At 39.3% G+C, this 22,161-nt stretch overlaps 2 protein-coding genes across 2 annotated transcripts; both read left to right on the top strand.

Annotated features, from left to right (window-relative positions):
- The first annotated feature begins 2,716 nt into the window (after nt 1–2,716).
- LOC111660937 (putative defense protein 3) lies at nt 2,717–5,516 on the top strand. Its single transcript, XM_023414379.2, has 5 exons — nt 2,717–2,939; nt 3,806–3,918; nt 4,185–4,294; nt 4,594–4,658; nt 4,743–5,516. Exons 1-5 carry the CDS (start codon nt 2,747–2,749, stop codon nt 4,850–4,852), a joined length of 591 nt encoding a protein of 196 aa, XP_023270147.1. The 5' UTR covers nt 2,717–2,746; the 3' UTR covers nt 4,853–5,516.
- A 5,159-nt stretch (nt 5,517–10,675) lies between these two features.
- LOC111660965 (melanopsin-A-like) lies at nt 10,676–20,244 on the top strand. Its single transcript, XM_023414417.2, has 9 exons — nt 10,676–10,891; nt 12,792–12,925; nt 13,124–13,327; nt 13,505–13,676; nt 13,806–13,967; nt 15,188–15,295; nt 15,452–15,626; nt 15,968–16,114; nt 16,329–20,244. The coding sequence occupies exons 1-9, from the start codon at nt 10,725–10,727 to the stop codon at nt 16,734–16,736; spliced, it is 1,677 nt and encodes a 558-aa protein (XP_023270185.1). The 5' UTR covers nt 10,676–10,724; the 3' UTR covers nt 16,737–20,244.
- Nucleotides 20,245–22,161: the final 1,917 nt, after the last annotated feature.

The raw sequence follows: 22,161 nt of genomic DNA on the forward strand, positions 1-22,161 counted from the left end.
GGGAGGACAGTGTTCAGTCCTACCAAAAACGGATTTATGTTAGTTCAATCGTTTCCATTGATATGGTTTACCTCACATTGTTGAATCTGAGAAAATGTAAGTATAGAGACAGAGGATGTGCTGATATGCAGAGAGCAGAGTATCATTCAAGACCATTTTATTCCTCAATTTAATTAGTTACCTCCTTTTGTTTCTTGCTGGATTCTAATTTTCAGCAAACTTTTAACCAAATTGTGCAACAGCAAAACAATGCAAGTCAACAATTTTGAAAATGTTGCAGTAAATTTATCCTCATCTTGCCTGTGAAAACTTTGACTGCAAGGTGTGTAGGAACACGGAGAACAGAACATTCTGTTACCAAACCGGTCTACTCTGACAATGCATGGAAAATGAATAAGTTAGCATGTGCCCTATCAATGATTCAGTAATAAGCTGGAACAAAACCTTATCACTCAATGTGGCCCAAAGTTAGTCTGCAAAAAAGAAAAGAAAAAAAAAGAAAAGATGATCAGACTGTTACAACACTCTGACGCCACATGAGCCATAATGCTTCTTAAAGTCATTTAAAATCATATATCCCTTGATAAATGATGAAAGAGTAGAGTCCATCTTCCCAGAGAAATGTAAATTCAAACAGATGAGAGCCAGACAGAACATGTCATGGGATAAGGTATTCTCAGGTAAATGCAATCCCCACAGCGCTAAATCTGTCCAGATTAAAAGTCTGCTGCTTCCTCTTGGAGTCAGGTTCACACCAGCTGTTATGTGTTGTCGTATGTAAAGTGAATAATACATTAATTCTACAGACATCTTCTGTGATATAATCATAAGTCCTGTGACACTTTATTTTTCCAAAGTATTGACATTCAGTCGGTCTCAATGTGAGAGTCAGTGGTTTTTTAATCATGTCTTTATTCTTGTTTTGTTAGAGACAAATCCTTTTTTTTTAGAAAAAAAAAGATTAAACAAGTTTTAAGGAGACACAAAGACACAATCAGTTCTTGCTATGTCCCACTCAGAAATACCCAACCAAATACTGCAAATGAGAGACTAATCCTTTAAGCACAAAGATTACACATGTGCACAAACTAAGAAAAAGGGGATTTTTTTTTTTACTCTGAAAACCTTTTCTGATAAGCACTTAATCAAAGACTCCGGAGATGTTTAACATTACATGCTGACTCACTGAACCACTCAAAATAAGATTTTAGTGGCATTATTCATGCTTGGTATGTGAATGAATGAGACTTAGCATTTGCTTATAGCCCAAACATGAAAGCTGTACCATAGCTTGGGTGTGCCTGTGATGTAACACTGTGTGTGTGCGTGTGTGTGTGTGTGTGTGTGTGTGTGTGTGTGTTTGGTGATAATGAGGACAACACAGAATAAATTGAAAATTGTCAGCAATCTTCTAATCTATTTCTCAGCTCCTCAACGTCGGCATCCAGTTTAGTCAGTCTGTGGTCGAAGCCTATACAGAAATATAAACCGTTTACTAAATGTGTGATGAACTCACAGCAACATATCAAGTGTCATTCAAGTGTTACTGTACTGATTGTCTGAAGTCTATCTAAAGGCCTTAATACTCACATTCAGGAGCAAATGACAGACTTGAATGTGGTTTCATGAAGAGATTATGCCTGAAAACTGCCATGCTAGCGGTTAGATTTCTCCTTTACTTAACCAGCCCTGGTTAATGTTTGCTCTTTATATTATTGTTTTTTATTATTTTATCTATTTATTATTATTTCCATTTAACAGGCATAACCACTTCAATGAAGGCTTAAAAGAAATTGGAGGCAGTATCTCTCTGTATTCCACTGGTTAATTGTAAGCATTTACCTACAGCATGCTTACACCTCTACAGAGGTTTGACAGTGAGATAAATGTGGCTAAATATAGAGTAACATCCCACAGAGCTGCCTATCAATAACACACCAGATATATGGCTTGATATTGTTGCTTCTGAATGGTGAAGTTCAGAGTTGGCACTATTACTGTTACCGACTCACAAATGGTTCTTACTTGAGTCAGTTCAAATGTTTATACTGATTTTTGACAAATGGAAAATGCACTGAGACGCGAGGCGGTGGACATAAGGTTTGGCTCTGTGCAGGGGGTTCTGGAGGATTAACTGCAGCACTTGCCTAGACTTGCATATTATTCAACATAATGTACTGCCAGCAGCCAGCAGCATCCATAAGAGAAATATGTATTGCCAAGTCAAAAGGTTCTCCTATGATATATGCTCATATTTATGTCACGAAATAATCCCTGACAAAAATAGGCATTAGTAATTCTTTTTGCGACTTTTTTTGTTTTTTGAACTGTGGCTTGGTGGTTTTCGTGGATTTTATGTTTTAAAAGATGCTTTAAAAGTAGATCTGGAGTGCTGCACAACAGCACATTTTATGGACTATTCTTTCTCTCAAGTACTGATCCTGTGATTTTCATAGAAAGTGTTTTCTAACTTCCCCTGGCCACAATAGATTTCAAACACGGGGCTACTCAATTTAAAACATCCTGAAAGATTGACCTGAAATGCATGAGGATCACTGATCTATTCTTTTCAAGAAATCGTGAGAGCGTGCGTGTGAAAGCACATTTCATGGTTAGAGAAGTGATAACTAGATCAAAGGATTTTTCTTGGTTGTGTGACTCAGCAGCATCATCCGGTTCTGTGTAACGTCTTGTACCACTGTTTTCAGTCTTTTGCTTGAAGTGCGGTGGTTTTTATTTCAGCCTGATGGAGCAGTTGTTGCCCGCTTTCCTTGTGCTTCAAGTGCTCCGTTGCGTTGGCGGCTATCCCAGCGGTGCTCCCACTGGTGCCTGTGAGGATATGCTGCCTCGCCACTCTGGGGTGCTGCCTCAACCTTCCCCAGCACCCTACGCTCTCCTCACCAACACCAGGACGTTTCAGCCGGGCCAGCCCATTACAGGTAAGAAGTCCATGACTGCTTTCAGAGACGATACAAACATCACATTAAACATTAAAGATTATACATAAAACAGTAGGTGGAAACCTGTCTCCATATACAGTAGTGGCACTTAAGGATTAATTCATAAGCAAGGACATTTATAAAGAGAGGGAACATTTTTTCACACTTTACAGATAAAGGGGGACTTATATTTACCAAATTTATGGGATCACTTTTACAGTTGGTACGGTTGAAAAATCTTATTATCTTTCATTGGAGCTCTGTCACATCATTGCTGGTTTGAGTAATTGTGCTGTTAACAGTAATCTTTAGTTTATGAATCTTATTCTGAGGGATTTTACGCCTGGATGAACGCAGAAGTCTCTGGATCTCTCTCTCAAACTCTGACATCGTCTACTCTCCTCTGTGTCTGCTTGGGTTTGTGATGTCTTTGTTACCTGCTGATGTCAGAGAGCAACTTTATGAATTTCAAATTCATAATCTTTTTGTTAAGCCATTATATCAGTGTTAATGTTGACATGACAACAGTGTTTTTACATATTAAAATGAGGCAAAGTGACACAGATTTTTGTCCACCATGCACCTTATGTGTGTGTGTGCCTCTCTTTGTGAAGGACTATGTGCTCACTTGTCACACTATTGCTGATCTTCAAATGGTCTTGATTTGCTGTATAAGGTCATTATCAACACATGACTGTAATTCATCAGTGATTTTGCTTAAAGGCCATGTTTTTATACACACAACTGTCATCAGTTATGAGATCATTTTGCACATACAGGCTAGTCTAAGATTTTAAAATAATGTTTGTATTGTGTCAAATAAGATCAGTATACAGTAACTAGTGTCTTGTTGTGTTTTCCTGCAGTGACAATCAGTGGACCAGTCTACAGAGGTGTGTTGCTGGAAGCCCGAACAGGCAGCGGCACTAACGCTCTGGGGAGCTGGCAACTCCCTCCTCCAGACACAAAGTTTCTTGAGGTGATTCTCAGGCACTTTGGTCACTGTTAAAGTGCCAAGAAGGGTGATGATGTGTATGTTGACGACCTAAACAACTGCTAACCTACAACTCCAGAATATCGCAGAAGCTCCAACCAAGAAAAAAAAATCCAACAAGTGCTTCAAATGTCTCCATGTCTCCTCTGCACCTTCTTATGCCACTGTGACTTTTTCTTGAGAAAAGGTTGAAAGAAGAAAAATGGAATTAACTACAGAGGCTGATAGGTGTAAATGCTTTATGTTCACAGTGCTCAGGGAATCCACAAGGTGCTGTTACTCATTCCAACACCAACCTGAAGGGCAACAGCACTGTATACAGATGGATAGCACCCAACTCTACAAGCCCTGTCTACTTCATGTAAGGAAAAATACTTTTCATGTCTGTAATTGCAAGATTTTATGAAAGGGGGAAATTTGCTCAATGTTTATGGCAACAATAAAAACAATTCCGAATATTCTAAAGATCCAAGTTTTGCTTTTATATGTTTCAGATCTCTGCAAACCTCATGCAGTTTAACTAGATGAGGTTCCATGTTGCAGAAAGCAAGAGATTTATCTAATTTGAAACCAGAGAGGAGATGAATTTCTTTACAAAGGCACAGCGATCTAAGCGTGAAACACTTCCGCAGTATAACACAGTTATTGTTTGTTTTTCAGGGCCACAGTAGCTCAGCAGCGCACAGTCTTCTGGGTCAATGTGAAGTCCACCACTCTAGCCATGGGTAGGTACAGCAGGGTGACAAATCAAAAGTGAATTTATAGAGAGAAATGTTTGTGATGATTTGTCCGTATCGTCTTCTTCTCAGGGAAACCTGGAGGTCTCGGCTTGGCAACGGGTGCAAGTGCTGGAATGACTGAAGAAAAACCTCTGCTGCTCCTCATGATAGGATTTCTGATGTTACAGGTGCTGGGGTGAACACAATGTGAAAAGAAATTTATTTCCAGCAATGTATTTGACTCCGACTGTTACAAATCACCGAAACACTTCTCAAATAATACATTTTTCAGGCTTATGGCCTCATGTCAAATCGTATTGAATTTCACAGATTTTTCAGATTTAGCTCATGAACATCTGACCGCAGAGATATTAATGTGGCCCCTTCGCTTCATATCATAAATAAAATTTCCCCCATCTCTCTTAACAACAGACTTATATCCATTCACTCACCATTGACATAAATTTTGAATGTACCTGAGTTGAAAATGCTTCATGCAGTCTCGTCCATAGCTTTTTATGGTGTGTGTTCTGTCATGTTTAATACTAACACAACACGTGGATGTCTGCAGAGAGAGGAACTGGGACACCTTTGCAGACCTGAACCGCCATTTAAATCATTTCAGCACTTTCAATAAAGTACATGAAAAGTTTCCTAAAAGGTGAGGTATGAATATAACAACCCATGGTCAGCCTGGTGAATCCCTCCCACTTCTATTACATTTAACATGTTACTTCAGCATAATGAAATTGTATAACACCTATTCCCTTATTCTACTTAATACCCTGCTATCTGACCTATGACAAAATGTGTGTTGCTGTGAACTTCTTGTTGTTTTTGCTTAATGAAATATTATCACGCTTACTTATTCTTTGCCACCTGAGTTTTATTTCTCCCCACATTTTTTATTTTAGATATCTCACGTATTTTTGTTTATATGCATCTATATTCGAAGTGTCTGTGTATCTCTTAATCAATCACTCATAATAACAACAATAATATAAAAAAAAAACACTCAAAATTAATTGTTCTCCTTACATTTTTGAGAGAGAAGGAAAGATAAGGCAAGACAAAGACAGAAAGAGATGGACAGGACATCCAGAGTCCAACTGTGGTGGTTTGTTATTGACTGAAATTCATTCCACTTATCGAAGAGCATGTTATGACCTGCTTTTTCCACATGGTTTGATCTATAACCTAGATTCCCAGTATGGCAGTTAACAGAAATCCAGGCAAACACTAAAGAGGCTTAAAACATGCATTACATGTGAGATTTAAAGGTCTATAACATATCCATCATTTCGTGTTTAATTCACACTTCTCTTGCTGCTGCACCTTGTAACATCTGCGCCTGAAACCAGAGCAGCATGTGGATGCCTGTTTACTTTTATTAAAGAGAGTTAGCTGCGTTTTTACTCACCGTCTGTTTAGGGTGATAAACCACACATCATCACAGTGCACCTCATACAATAAGCGATATCTATGATCAATAGCTCTATCTTAAAATAAATGGCAGGATGTTGAGCATAGACAGTAAACATGGAACAGCCTCAGTACATATATTATGATGTTAAAATGCAAAACTTCTGTTTGCTTGGAGGACATTCAACTCTTTCAACCACTCCAGACAAATGACCACAACATGAGTGCTGCTGATATTAAATTAAAATCTATTTTTGTCATTAAAAGGCAGATTTTGTGACACAATCCTCCAAAGGCAAACCATTTAATTTACTCTGTAGAAGGTAAACTTCCCATGGTGTGAATAGAAAGTCTCTCTCATGTGTTATTCTTGAGAGCATATACATGTATTTGTAGTAAATACAGCAAGCTACATTAAGTTATGATGTTCTTGTGACCTCGCTCAGAGGTTTTTAAGTCTGTTTATTTGCTGGCAGGATGTCTGAAGAACAGATACAATTAAGATTTGGTGGGAAGTTACGGCATGGGAACATATGATCAGTTTTTGGTGCTGATGCAGAAAAAAGGATTTTTCATGTGAGAAAGGACAATGATGCTGTTCTCCCCACTACACTTGAGTAATAAAAAAAAAAACTGGTACATGCATCCCATTTAATCTGGATTAAAAAAGTGAGCCAGTTGCCATTGCTACAGAAGTCACTTCAGGGCAACAGGCACCTGACAGTCACCAGTGATGGTGCTCTGTACAGTATCTATGACTTATTTGCCCCTCTGTTCTGATCTATTGATCTCCAACTGACTCATGTGCCAGAGGACGCAGGCCTGGTCATATGACCAGCACCAGTCAATAATAATTAGTCTGTTTCCACTGTGGGACAAAAGCGAGCTATATCTTTAAACAGGGTATTCGAGCCCAGGACTTAAGCACCAGCACTACCAGCTGGTTCAATAGTAATTGACTCATTGACATGTGGAATGCTGAGCACCACTGTCCGGGTCATGCTCCAGGAGTTCCACACCACTGATGTGTTTTTCCATTAAGACAAGGTCATTTATCCAGATCACATGGAGTGAAACAGACAGGAGACTACAGCTAGGTGGCACTGTGATGATCAGAGACATGAACTTACAACCTGCAGGAAAACCCTTCTGATGACTTTTACACCCGTCAACAAATACAAACCACACTGCATACAAAAAACAAGCTTATAATTTGTAAGCAGGAAAATTTAACTCGGTTTTGGAGATAAATTAGACTGCACAACTGTCAAGCAGATTAAAGATTATGTTAAAATTATGCTGAAAGATGTTTCTGAGTGGTTTATATGTTGTCACCAATTGAATCCATTAGGTCTTCTGGAAAAGGCCTCCAAGTGTTTCTACAGGGGAAAATAAATAAACAAATAAAATAGAAAAAGCCATATTAAGTTTAAATTTTTTTTTCTTTTTTTTTGTTGTGTACATTCAGTATCTGAAATGCTCCTAAAATATAGATTAAATCAAATGAAGGCCTAATGACATTTCTCCATAATTAATTAATTGTTTCTAAATATGTTTTTATGTAATGAACATTTTCACGATATGCAGTATGGTCTCAGTTGTATGTTTTAATGAGTTTATGTAAAGTGACTTGGATTCTCTTGTGTATGAATATGCTTTGCAACCTGTGCCTGAATGCAAATACATTATGTTCATTGTAAGGTAGCATACCTTTGATTCATTGCATAGGCTACAATACATTACCAGAATTTGAATTTTAATTTCATCTTTTAATTTGAATTTTGAAGCATTTTTTCCTGCAACCAGCAGCTTACATCTGAGAGAGAGCTGAGAGCAGGATGAAGGGTGTGACTTGACTTGACTCTTTCATCTACTTCTAATCCCTCTCTGACTGAAGCTTGTTGCAAAGAGTGTATTAATATGACAAGTGGCCTTGTAGTCACAGTCAATGTAAAGCAAAGCAGCATCGAACTTGACCCATTTTATACGATCAAAAGGCAAATCTGCATTTCCGGGTTTGTCTAGTGTTTTGTATATTTGTTTTATAAGCTTTTAGCAGTTCACAATATACAGTATATATTTTATCTTATTTCAGCTTTAGTAGTTTACATAATAGATTAGATGTCCTGTTGTATATTTCCCTGCTGTTGTTTATTTCCTGTTGTATATTCCCTGCTGTGCTGACATGCAAGCATAAACACAATAACTGTGATTAGGTTATCAAAGCCGGCAGCAGAACCGTACAACAGTAATCCCCTGTGATATCTCTGTGAAATGGTTGCACAAATACATATACACAAGTACATATACATGCATTCTTCGACAGACATGCATGCTGGCACATGCCCCACCCCCCCCCACCCACACACACACACACACACACACACACACACACACATATATACAGTACATGCATGTAGAGTATCACACAAGTTCTTATTCCAGGCAGATCAAACACTGATCTACATGCATGCACAGTGTGCAGATTAAGGCTATCCCTTGCTCTAGGGGCTTAGTTGGCATCTCTGTCTAAGCTCTGCATTCTTCAACACCCTCTATTCCCTTCATCTCCTTTTACCAACATGTCCAACACCATAAAAAGCAATGACCAGCAGATGTGGCGTGTTTCTGACCCATGTCCTACAGGCAGTCATGAGAATATTACTCGGACCAAGGCATTATCTCGTCCCCATTTGCTCTTCGTAACTGATTCATTTAAAACCATTATAAATAATTAATCAATAACAATTATTTTCATTATATTATTATATTCACCAAGAAACTTCAATTTCCCTTCTTTAGTATAAGATAAGGGTTTCTCAATTGTTAAAAGTGTAAATTATATGTGATGACTATATGACATATATATTTTATAGCCTATAGTCCTCACAAATAACTTATTTGTAATTGTTGATGCATTTATTTTCAATTGGGACATCAGCATGGTCATCATAGTAAAGAAACTAGTCTTTTTTTTAGATTTAGATATTTCAAAATTATAATATTATCTTGTGATATATTTCTATGAAGCCTTTGAGTACTCATTCATAATAACTGGATTACAGTATTTTGGCTTTAGAGTTTTGTAGCGCTTTCTTCCCAGAGAGAACAAGGACTTTCTCAAAGCTGTTCCGTCTGCGCATGAATAATCTGCATCTACAGCTGAATGGACGGTATGAAACATTGGAGACGTGTGTGTGTGTGCTGGATCATGATGTGTGCCTTGCGATTCAAAGCTGTGGTGAATTGACTCCATAAGTTATGAGTGGAGAGACTAATTAGCTGGGCTGTGTTCCATGAGGGATCTTAAAGAGTCTGAACTTGTTAGTGACACAATGATGTCGCAGCAGAGCGTGCACCGCTAGGACAAGAGAACATGACCATCTTTGTGCACCATGCATGAATGCTTGCATGCATGGCAGACGTTTCACAGAACAGACTCATTAGCACGGGGATGACTGCTGTAATGAGCCACAGACTGGCAGGAATCAATAGTCATGAAAGGTGAAGGGCATGCTTCATTGTGTGCATGTGCAGTTTACAAAGTCTAATGCATGCCTGAGCTAAAATGGCTGGTAGTGTTGGTGAACATCATGACTGTTATGTAAGAAGCTGGTAGTTAAAGGGTTAGAGCTCAGGGCTGGGCCATATTATATGGAGAGAGAGAGAGAGAGAGAGAGAGAGAGAGAGAGAGAGAGAGAGAATGAAGAAGAGAGAGAGAGTATGACAAGGGAGCAGGGTTGAGAGAGCCACACAGAGCAACATGGGACAGCGAGAGTGAGACACAGGGACAGAGAGGGGGGGAGAAAGAGAGAGAGAGAGAGAGAGAGAGAGAGATGAGAGGTTAGGAGTTGCTAGTTGGAAAGATAATCAGAGACAGGCCACTGATTCAGAGCCTGGTGCACAGCTGCTGTGACGAGGCTGCAGGCTGACACTGAGTCGACGGACAGTGACAATGTGTAACAAGTGTGGGATTTAATGTACTGGAGAGTATCATCAACTCAATAACCCAAGAGTCAGACAGGAATCATTTGGATACCAGCGGGTGGAGGACGCTTTGGATCTGCAGACCGGAGGGGAATATCAGAGAGGATGTTGCTTTTAAAGTACATTTGGAGAAAACTAATGTGTGCACAGCTGTGGACGTCATTGAATATCTAACACTACCTGAAAAAGAAGTAAAAGAGGAACTGTTATTTTTTTCATGCTCTACATTTTAATACCCATATACTCTGAATAATGTAATATTGACAGCTTGATAACATTTGGCGTTATAGAAGATATATCATTTTGTACAGATAATCTTTTTAATTCGTTCAGCTTTTTCTCCAGATGTAAACACGTGGACTTGACTGGATTTGACATTTCACATCTTTACAAAGTGGAGATCACCTGGTCCTACATAGTACCGGATGGATGATTTATGATGGGAAGAACGGGGGTTGCCTTCCGTTGAAAACAATCAGTAAACCTAATCAATCTAGACCTTAATGTAGCTTGATCTAAAGAAGATATTATACATCTCCACTGCATCTCTTGTCACAAATGGTACAACCATGGAGGCCCGACACGAGCACAATGAAGTGGATTACAAACTAGAAGACCTATTGCATCCTGCCAGGTTGGCAGTCCTGACGAGGTGTTTGAACCATGTGGTCCACTGAAAGCATGGAGCCAGAGAAAGCGCACACCCAGAGCAGCTTCTTCACCAAGGTGGATGTGCCTGACCATGTTCACTACATTGTCGCTTTATTCGTCTTCGTCATCGGGATACTGGGCATCACTGGCAACGCTCTGGTTATGTTTGCCTTCTATAGGTGGGTTTGTGTGAGTGTTTTTTTTTTTTTTTCTTCCAGAATTTTACTTTGAGTTAATGAGTGCGTCTGTTCTTTTCAGTGGATTTACCCTGAGTATCTGACTGTATTAGCCTTTATCATTTTTAATGTGGGTCTTCCCTACTCAGAGCCCTGAGGACATGTTATAATCACTCAGAGATGTTATGGTCTCAGAGGGAGCGGAACAGATGGAGAGGCATACAGAGAGTAGTAAATCTGTGCAGGACTGTGGGTTTTGATTGTTAGAAATGGTTTGGGAGATATTGCAACATTGAACATTGCAATTAACGTTTATGCATTTTTGCAGTCTTTAATTCACTGCAGAGTGAGGATCATGATATGTTGTGACTTTTAGGATGAAAGGGGTTTCCAAAAAGCTGCCGATTACCAGTAAAATAATCTTTGCATCTTAGTGTCCGGGCTGAAAGATCATCTTAGTTGCATGGCAACTAAGTGAAACATAGTGTTCATGGTAGAAAATCTGTCGTGTATCCTTGAGGAATCATGTGGAATACTGTATAGAAAAATGTGTAATATAAAACCTCAACTGGGACCCTCACATCTATTTGCGATTTTACCCAAATTAGTTTTTTTTAAAAATCATTTTAGTGCTCTGTGGTTTGGGCTCCTTGGAACATAGCAACAAGTCCTCTGAAATACAGCAACATACTATGTGGTAAAAAAGTCTATAAATCAAATGTACCATGTAGTTCAAAGCATTGGTGAAATTCACAGTCCATTTACAGTCACAGGCATCAGCTAAGGTTGAATATAAACGGTAATCTTTTTCTAAATATTTTAAGTAATTCTTCAAGATGAGTGACTCTCAAATTGTAAATCTTTTTTTGAGAAGCCAAAGTATGTGTGTTATATGTTGTGTAATTTGGACAGCCATTGACCTCTTATTGTGCTACTGACGTTAACTGTTTCACATAAACTGGGTCAGGGAGAGAAAAGTGTGTGTGGGTGTGTGCGTTTGTTCTGGGGATTGTCAAGAGCTTTTATATTCCATCTGTCCATCACTGTAGATAGATTAGATGGGTCCTCCATTGTGTTGTGCTGATAGTTTGTGTTTACTGAATCAGAAATGCACATGATGTTATGGGTTCTGAGAAAATTCACACACACACACACACACACACACACACACAGCGAGAGACAGAGCATGAGAGAGAAGAGAGGGAGGTAATTGACTGTCAGGTGAGGTGTTACCCGGTACGATGATTTTCTGGGAATAAAGTGAGTACTGTGCACACACGCGCACATGTGACACTTCGTCAGACGAACACACAGCCAGCTGTGATCCAACACCAAATACACAAATATTCACAGGCATAAGAAACCACATTGTTTGGTGTTCAGGGGAGCTGGTGGAGCAGCCACTTTGAATTCAGGAAAACAGAGGAGCAGAGTTTAATCAATAAAGAGCTGTGGAGGCAGACAGCGGGTCAATATGCTGCTTAATCAAGCTGGTATGAATGCAGGTTCACACAGAGTTGATCAGTTCAACACAGGGCTTATATCTAATTAATTCTGATATTGAAACAGCACTGTGTATATTGAGTTAAGCATTCAAATAAAATCAACTGAAAGAGCCAAGTTCTCATTATAATGATCGTGTTTGGAATTTGTTGAATTAGAAATCATTTGTTAAAACAGATACATTCCAACGTGCTGAACATATTGTGTCAGTACAGTTCACTAACCATCAGAATTCCCTTATTCTCCCTCTGTGTGTGTGTGTGTGTGTGTGTGTGTGTGTGTGTGTGTGTGTGTGTGTGTGTGTGTGTGTGTCTGTGTGTGTGTCTGTCTGTGTGTGTGTGTGTGTCTGTGTGTGTGTGTCTGTGTGTGTGTGTCTGTGTGTGTATGTGTGTCTATATAGTAACAAGAAGCTTCGTAACCTGCCTAACTACTTCATCATGAACTTGGCGGTTAGTGACTTCCTCATGGCCTTCACACAGTCGCCCATTTTCTTCATCAACTGTCTGTACAAGGAATGGGTGTTTGGAGAGATGGGTAATTCTGCTTTTTATTTCTAGTACAACACACTCAGTTCAGTTCTGCTCTGTCAGCATTACTGTTAGATCTTTTCTAAAGCCTCAAAGACAGAGCGTATATTTTTAAATCATATTTGTTTTTAATCAAAAACACATTAGATAAAGTAGTATGTTCTGCTGAGTCATTTATATGTTTGTATGTGCTCCCTCCCTGTAGGCTGTAAGATGTATGCATTCTGTGGCGCCCTGTTTGGCATTGCCTCCATGATAAACCTACTGGCCATCTCTATCGACCGCTACGTGGTCATCACCAAGCCCCTGCAGGCAATACACTGGAGCTCCAAACGAAGAACTGCCCTGGCCATCCTCATGGTCTGGCTTTACTCTTTGGCCTGGAGTCTGGCTCCTCTAGTTGGCTGGAGTGAGTTTCATTTACCTGAGTGTCCTTTCTTTTAATCCTCCTTCACTTGCCTCACTAATACTGCACCATGCCATGAAAGAGTCTAACAGTAACAGGCAAAGGACCTGCTCTGGTTTTCCTACTGTAGATCAACTTGTAACTTCAATAAATATATTCAATGTCCTTTTACCCTTCTAGGCTCTTATATCCCTGAGGGCCTGATGACATCTTGTACATGGGATTATGTCACATACACATTGGCCAATAGGAGCTACACAATGATGCTGTGTTGTTTTGTTTTCTTTATTCCACTGGGAATCATCTTTTACTGCTATCTCCTAATGTTTCTGGCTATAAGGAAGACTAGCAGGTATTGTAACTACAAACACACACACACACAAAAGTATATATATATATATATATATATATATATATATGAAGTTTGTTTTGGGGTCAAGCTTTCTCTTTGAATGCTCCGTACGTCCTGCTCCACCTACAGGGAGGTAGAACGTCTGGGGACTCAGGTGAGGAAATCCACCCTCATCCAGCAGAAGTCCATCAGGAGTGAATGGAAGTTGGCAAAGATCGCCTTTGTCGTCATTGTGGTGTATGTCCTCTCCTGGTCACCATATGCCTGTGTCACACTGATTTCCTGGGCTGGGTAAGACTTGAATAAATCAATCACTCTTTATTGTCCCTAAGGGAGAAATTTGGTTTGCAGCCAGAGGAATAATAATTTAAGGTGGAGTTAACATTTTAAATGTTTCTTCTTCTTCTTATTTGTGTTAAGCATTTTGTGTCTATAATTGCATCCCTGCCATGTTGTATCAGTGTTCTCTGAAGACTCCAACCATTTACTTTTTAATATATATAATGTATTATATGCATTTTAATACATATATTAAGAGAATATAGAGAAGAGGAGAAGAGAATATACTGTTTATAATTACCCATTGATGTTGAAGAAATAGTATGGGCAATGTATGCTCAGTATATGTACAGGGAACACTTCTCACATAGTGAAAAGTCAAATAAAAAAATAAAAAACTATTTACTATTCCCACAACAAACATTTCATTTAGGCTGTTTAGGCACACAACACACGGACAACAGTCACACTAATATTAACTTCTGGAATTTCTTCAAGCAATCGAGGGACACACTAAACTATAACATAAATACATCTAGAGATGTTCATTGTATTCAGTTGCATCATCTCACACTGCATCTTACATTAGAACAAGACCAAATCTAATCATATCTAGTTGCATCAAACCATTCGTCGTATATAAAGAATGAAATCAGCATGTTACAGCATGGCAGTAATACCAGACCTCCTGGTGACTTTCATGCTACACACTTCCAGTAAGGATGGTGTGCTGGCAGTTTGGATGAAAATCTCCCCAAACTGGCACTGAATGTGTTATTATATAATGTAGTGTCAGCTACAAGCCAAGTATCCCTGGATGAGTGACATACAACAGACGGTGAAGTTGCTAATCCAAACTATCACAACATTCATTAAACCACATGTCTCTGCTGGGACATACAGTAGGATGGGACGTAGTTATGTAACTTTGAAATCACATCTTTTCCCTGCTCATTCACAGGGGAAAGGTAGTCTTACACACACACACACACACACACACACACACACACACGAGCGCGCACAATCAGATGGACTTAACCACCCCTCAGTGGCAGCTGGCCCATTTTGACTAATCCTTGACCCAAAATGCCTCTTCATTTTATTGCAATAATATATAGAGATAATGTTGTGTTGTCACACTACAAACAAACAACTGAAGACTGCAAAATGAACACGATGATTTCGAACTAGGCTGATGGAGACTTTACATTCTGCTGCTCTTTCTCATTAAGGCATGCCAACATCTTGTCGCCATACTCCAAGGCCGTCCCTGCAATCATAGCTAAAGCCTCCACTATCTACAATCCTTTCATCTATGCTATCATCCACAACAAATACAGGTAAAGGATGACTCAGAGTTGTTGTATTCATCCTGTCAATGCAGTAATTCAGATAAATTGTTCACAGCATTGACAAATTGCAGTTACTTGCCTATAGAAACAATTTTAAAGTAAATTAAGTCTACCTGTGTTTCTCTGTTGTTCTTTACTCATTAGGATGACTCTAGCAGAGAAGTTTCCCTGCCTTTGGTTTCTGTCTCCTACTCCTCGGAAGGAGTGCATCTCCTCCTCCTCCATCAGTGAGTCCTCTTTCAGGGACTCCATCATCAGCAGACAGTCCACAGCATCAAGGACACACTTCATTACAGCTTCACCCAACTCCACAGTCATGGTAATTGTACATAAGATAATTTCTTCCCATTCATTTTGTATTTCCCACAAACCTTGTAAAGAAAAAAAACTGCATAATTTTGTTATCTTAAGTGTTCTTTAGGAAATATTTGCCTAAAGGCGTGTGTAGAAACATACATACTTGCTATCTTCATCATTAATTAACAACTTTGTTGTGAAGGCCATCACTCCAGTGCTTTAGTTTCCTGACACAAGATAGGGACATGTTCATGTTCAGGTTTTGGAAAGTTACATTATATGATGATCTGAGTTAGATTAAGCTTGGATAATTTCCATTTAGCTCAGTTTGTTCAGCTCAATCAGTTCTGTTCTGTCCTGTAGGTATTGAGGGATGTAGAGATGGAGCCTCTGGGCAGGAAGTCATGTGATTCCTTCAGAAGCACGTCTTCTTACAGTCAGTCTTGCAGAGGGAGGTCCTATAAGAAAGAATTAGAGCGGAAGCCCTCCAAGACCCATACAGCAGAGAAGGTGAGAAAACACAACATGAAAAAGTGTGACATGAGCTCAAATATTTTTTTGGTTTATTGAGGAAACTGCTCAGATTTTTTTCCATGTGTGCTTGGATCATGTTAGTTTTATTTGCCTGCATGCATTCATGTATCATGAGTTGATGTTTTGCAAATTGTGTTCTTGTGTATTTGAGATTGAATTTTTTTTTTTGGGGGGGGTTTTAAACTGCTAGCATCCATCTTCCATGACTGAATCATCCAGCACCTGTGAGCATGAACTGGTCACCAGCTCTCTGACCATCGCTACTCTCCCCCTACTAGTTCTTACCAGGAGGCGCAGCCAGAGTCTGACCAATGATATTTCAGATTCTGGAAAAGAAAGATGGAGTATCAGTGACAGGCTCAACAGCCACAAGAGCGACTCTTTTGATTCGCTAAATTTCAGAAAAGTCCCATCTACTGATCCCAAGTCGCCTCAGGGTGTTCCACGCATAATCGTCATCAGTCCCACTTCTGAAAGCAGCCTCATCAACCATGACAGCGTCTGCCTGGAGGACAGCGTTGAGGCAATGGAGAACAATGTTTTTGTCAGTCTGAACTTCTCATCAGAAGTCTTTGAGGCAGTGGAGCTGCTCTCTTGACGAGCTGGACTTCATTATTTGCCATTGTACTCCAATAAAGCTATATTATTTATTATAATTTCAGACCACAGATCACACCACACTCTTCTCCACAGGCCCAGACGTGTATTGGCTGTGGACAAAGTATTCACCCACTGAAATCAATATTTGAACTGTTATCTGTTTCTGAGCTCACTGACTCTGACCCAATTCCAATCCGGCCCCTACACACTCCCTCCACCCTCTCTCCCTACCTTTGCGCATTTGTGTGAAGGGTTCTCCACGTTAAGTGTTGTTCCAAACTAATGACCCGTAAGTGGGAGAGGGTTATAAAGCCCTCCAACACCGAGTGCATCGATGCAGGATTATTATTACAAACCACACTCCCAGACGAGTGCAGCATCACTTTGAGTCCGGGATAGATGAAATGCCATTTTACTGTCTAATGTGAGTTCTGTGTGTTTATTTCCAAAGGACATGTAATAAATGATCTCAAACAGACATTTGATAGACTATTTTCACGCACACATGACAAAATTAGAGGTTACATTGTATTTTGGAATGAACATGACACTGTCTACCACCAAAAAAATGGAATGTGTATTTTTATTTGATATTTGAAAAATAAACTGTTGAAAAAATGAGGATATAATTAGATTAAGACGGCAAGCTTGCCATTGTATTTATACCCTCCCCCTTGATGAAAGAGGCCCTCCACAGCCACGAGTGCGACTCTAAGCGCAGTTACACTCCGTCTCTGACTGGGAGTGCGTAGGGGCCGGATCCGAATTGGGCCCTAGTTTCTTAGGTAGCTGGAGTGCAGAAGAAATGTTGGTACGGCAAATGAAACATTATGACCTGGTTCCTGGAATGCAGTGTGCAGTGTTTGTCAGACTTGGCAGAGACAGGGGCACCCTGAGGGGGCAGCAGGGGTTGCAGCATAGTTCTGTTAGATCCCTTCAAAAATGACAAGTGTAACAACATATTTTCGTGAGCTTGGGGCCCAAGCTTGACAGGCTGGATTCTTAGTTTAGCTATTCAAACTAAGGTGAAATTGTGATATAAAGTTTTGAGCTAAAATGTTTATATGTCAGTTGTTTTAGGTCTACATCACAGGTTCTCTGACTAAAGAAAGCAAGGCAATAACTTTATGTTGTGAGGATGTACTTAGAGTATATAAAGCATGTGCAGTATATTCAATTCTTGTCTTGTAGTAGTATTTCCTTTAGGCAGTGTGGACCTTTCCAACTTTTCATTGACAGTGAGATACTGGTGTAATGAGAAGGGGAGGTCCTGGACACTGGTCAGAAGACTTAAGTGGGGTCAGATATGTCTCATAAAACAATGAATGTTTTGCATTTTCTTTGTGATGACTTTTAATGTGTCTTGCTAATTGTCCGGACACTGTGTTTTGTAACAAATGCTCCACTGCTCCTTCAAACTATTCCCATTCAACAAAAAAAAAATCATAATTGTACTATTTCTGTTGTTACAATGTTGTTGCCAGTGATGTTGAGTGAGCGTGTGCTTTCAGTATCCCCTTATACAAAGGAGGCACTAGTAAAGTTTATATATAAGAGTTATATACATATATGACCAAAGATGTTCACTGAAGGCTTTTTTAATTTTGTTTATTAGTTTGTTTGGTTGGTTAATTGTCCTTTATTTTTAGCCAGATAACAGAATCACACCAGTCAGTGAATGACAGCTGCTCTTGTTCCTAACTTATTCCTGTTCCTAATTATTATAATTCCTCCAAGCTAATTTGCAGCATGCAGTAGCAATTTCTGCAAATACAAAAGTAGCTCCTGACTTGATTTACAAAACTGAATGTGAACAAATGTAAATCAAGTCAGGTGTGATGGCTGCATCATCTGTGTTTTAACATTTGATACTTGTGCATCTGTTGGTTTTTTAGCTATAAATGTTATGCAGTAACAAAGCTGAGGACATGTAGGAGTAGCACTGTTTCGTGTTAGTTCATGTGCTGATCAAACATTTCTGAATCCAACTTTTGGCACAATTCCTGAGAAGAGTGCCCATGATTATCCGAGAGCAACGTCTCCCCTGGTCAGGTCAGATCAACTCTGTCACCAGCCAGTGTTGATTTCATTTTTCAGTTCTTAAATATCTGCACATGAATGGCAATTGCAGTATGGTGAAAGGGAAAGTTTGCTGCTATGGTGAATAAACTGTGGTTTAAAGGTAATTATGGCTAATCCTAATTGGACAACTTGACAGCCCCGCTAAACATACTAAAAAGTCTAACTTTAAAGTTTGTGTAAATGATCAATGCATACAATATACTTACTGTATAGCTATAGTTTTAGCTCTGCACCACATGAGTCATCAGAGGGAAAAGATGATTTATACGTATGAAACTGCATAATGATTTTGATGTATCTCTGTTTTGTAACTTATTTTGTTGTTAAGCTCCATAAAGTCCAATATTTGCATGTTTCCAATTTCTGAGGCTGAAGTTGAATGTACTGTACATTGAACTGTCATTAGTGAATGACAGTTGGTGCAGCTAATTTTGGGCTGTAACTGCCAAATGGACTGGAGAAGAGGAGAGTAAAAGCCACCTCACATGGCTCACTGAAGGTCACTTGGATAGTTCTTTTTATATTACACAACATTAAGTGCTGTGTGTTAGTTTTTGTTTATATTGTTATGTAAATTATTGTAATTGTGTTCAATTCAACAGATAAGAGTGACAAGCAACATGGGGGGAGTTTTGTTAGTGTTTTTGTAGGGGCTTCGATGTGACCTTTGACATAATTAATCACCTCCTCCTCCTCCTCTTTGTCCTCTCTAAATTTCAAAGGTACTGGATCGATCTTCTTTAGATTACATTTTACCGACAGGACAGACTCAGGCAGAGCATTCTGAGCACAAAAAAAAAAAAAACCTGTCTTTGCAACATGTTCATCTGTCGCTTTCTTTCACATTAGTTTGACAGCTAACATCACCAAGGGACAACCTTCCAGTGCAAACTACAGCAGATTATTGACACCTTTGGGGTGAACCAGTAAAAACTGTTTCTCTTCTTCAGAGCCCAATTTGGAGAAACAAATTTTCATGTGCATGAATTATGCTAAAATAGATAATTTAACATTCTGTCCATACTGTCATTGCTGACATTATCAGTGCCATCGCTTGGGTGCATTTTCTCTAAGAAGTATGCGAACACCCTGCCAGCAGACCTGTAGTGAAAACCACAGCTGACTTCACTTACATCTGGTAGACTGGTATATCATCTCCCCATCCTCTACAGAGCACACTGTATTTCTTTCCCTCGCTTATGGACTAATTATATAATTTTTATTTACCCACAATAACTTTTCTTTACTGTACTGTGGGTTGCGTCATATGTTTTTCATGCCACACTGAGGTTTGTACGATACGCTGCATTTTTACCTCTGGATGCTTTTTGGTGTTGTTTCATGTACTGCTTTCTTTTCCTTTGTACTGCCGTGATAATGTCACAATTCCTGCAAGCACAATAAAGTTTATGAATTTATTTTCAGCACTGAACATGTGTGCCTAGCTGAAGAGAGCTACTGTATGAACTCATAATACTTTCATAACCCTTTGTTTCAGCAGAGGCTTGAATTGATCATTCAAAGCAGAAGGAACAGACACACGTTTTGCAGGAAGATGAGATAGATGGACCAACAGCAGTACATGCTTTTTCACAGCAGACATTTTGACATTCTCTTGGTGCAGTGCTCCACACTGTTGCTTTGATAGACTGGTGATTTGTTTGGGATGTACCATGCCTTTTTCCCAGTGTGAACTGGGATTGATTTGAGGCCACTACAACAATGTGCTGTCTGGTAAAAGTATACAGTAAACTACATCATATTTACAATAACCGAGCAGCATGAATTATATGGTTTATGTAGTATGTAATGACGGTACATGGCCACTAGATGGATGTAAGGAATCATATTTCCAAAGGCTATTCACCCAGTGTGGAAAATGGTGCACTTTCTTTCTTATTCTTTCTTTCTTTCTTATAAATGTTCTATCAACTGCAGCAAGAAAAACAGACATTTTCTTCGTTTAACATGCACCTGTCCCCCAAACAAATCCAGACAAGTGAATTTGACATTTTAGAGTTAGAATATGTCAGATCCCTCTACAAAACCAACATACTGATACTGTTTTTGTTTGCTTTGTTTGCTTTGACAGAATGACTGAGAAATTCTTGTTTGGATGAAAACATGTGAACATTTTTTATATTTACAAAATGCAGTATGGTTCATGAAAAACTGGTTGATACTAAATTGCAGCTGCTGTGAGTAAGTGATGATAAACTGAAAAGGATGGATGAAAAAGACCATCCAGTCAAACAATATATTCTCTCAATGCTTTTCTGTCAACGTGTGTGTGTGTGTGTGTGTGTGTGTGTGTGTTTGTGTGTGTGAGAGAGAGAGAGAGAGAGAGAGAGAGAGATTACATCACCATGCAGGGAAGCATAACCTCGTGCAGTGAAACCAAGGCTGCTCCAAACTGAAACTGGAGATACATAATGACCAGTTAGCATAACTGGCTTCTGATATAAGTCATACCTGGCAGGAGACTCTTCTGCCTTCATGTGGACGGATGCGGCCACTTTTTTAGCGTTTGATCAGCACGTGCACGCGCGCAAGCACGAACACCCATCTAATGTTTTCTGCAGCACGTGGAAGTGTTGGCTTCCTGTAAAGATAATAAAAGTAAATTAACAAAAGGTGATTTCACTTAATATTTGATTTCTTATTGATGAATAACAGTGATAAGGTTTCTTTAACACAGTCCCAACAGCAGCAAGTCTGTTAAGTATAACATTTAATGGTCTCCTCCTCCCCTCAATGAGTGCGTTAACACAATAAAGGACCTTTAAATCAAGGCGAAATTAATTTCACGCCGTGTTGGACCTGCTCTCTGGCTGAGTGCGTAATGACGTTGCTCCAGTACTGAGGGACCTGTCCCACAAAGAGCTCACTAAGTGACGGTGGATGTCAAACAAGCGGAGAATAGTCCCAGCATACCGGAGAGGACACGGACTTAAAGCAGGAGCGACACACGGTGAGTAGTAAATACCTGCTTCACCCACAGTGAATGTTTTTTTGTAGTTTATTTTGGTTAGACTACATTTTGTGGTTATAAGGGGTCTTTTCTTTTCGATTCACTTTTATTATCAGGTACTATTAGGCAACGTTTTGCTAGGCTATATCATTTTTTTGGTGAGGACTATGCTAATTGACAAGTAGCTAGTTAATATCTACAAAAAGCAGGGGTGGAAGAAGTAGCTTTTTCAGATTTTTACTTCAGCAAAAGTACAAATACCACCATTTAAAAAATACTTCAGAAGTAAAAGTCCTGCATTCAAACCCCTATTAAGTAAAAAAAAAGTTAAAAAAAAGAAGTAAAAGTAGCATACTCACTACAGCCAAAT

This window comes from Seriola lalandi, unplaced genomic scaffold, assembly GCF_002814215.2.
Source record: "Seriola lalandi dorsalis isolate HSWRI2012SDOR001 ecotype SW California unplaced genomic scaffold, Sedor1 jcf7180002054524, whole genome shotgun sequence".
Classification (NCBI taxonomy): domain Eukaryota; kingdom Metazoa; phylum Chordata; class Actinopteri; order Carangiformes; family Carangidae; genus Seriola; species Seriola lalandi.

Coding starts and splice junctions, on each gene's coding strand:
- LOC111660965 (XM_023414417.2), top strand. CDS start 10,725: ATGTGGTCCACTGAAAGCATGGAGCCAGAGAAAGCGCACACCCAGAGC. Junction 10,892..12,791: donor GTTATGTTTGCCTTCTATAG/GTGGGTTTGTGT, acceptor GTGTCTATATAG/TAACAAGAAGCTTCGTAACC. Junction 12,926..13,123: donor ATGGGTGTTTGGAGAGATGG/GTAATTCTGCTT, acceptor CCCTCCCTGTAG/GCTGTAAGATGTATGCATTC.
- LOC111660937 (XM_023414379.2), top strand. CDS start 2,747: ATGGAGCAGTTGTTGCCCGCTTTCCTTGTGCTTCAAGTGCTCCGTTGC. Junction 2,940..3,805: donor GCCGGGCCAGCCCATTACAG/GTAAGAAGTCCA, acceptor GTTTTCCTGCAG/TGACAATCAGTGGACCAGTC. Junction 4,295..4,593: donor ACAAGCCCTGTCTACTTCAT/GTAAGGAAAAAT, acceptor TTTGTTTTTCAG/GGCCACAGTAGCTCAGCAGC.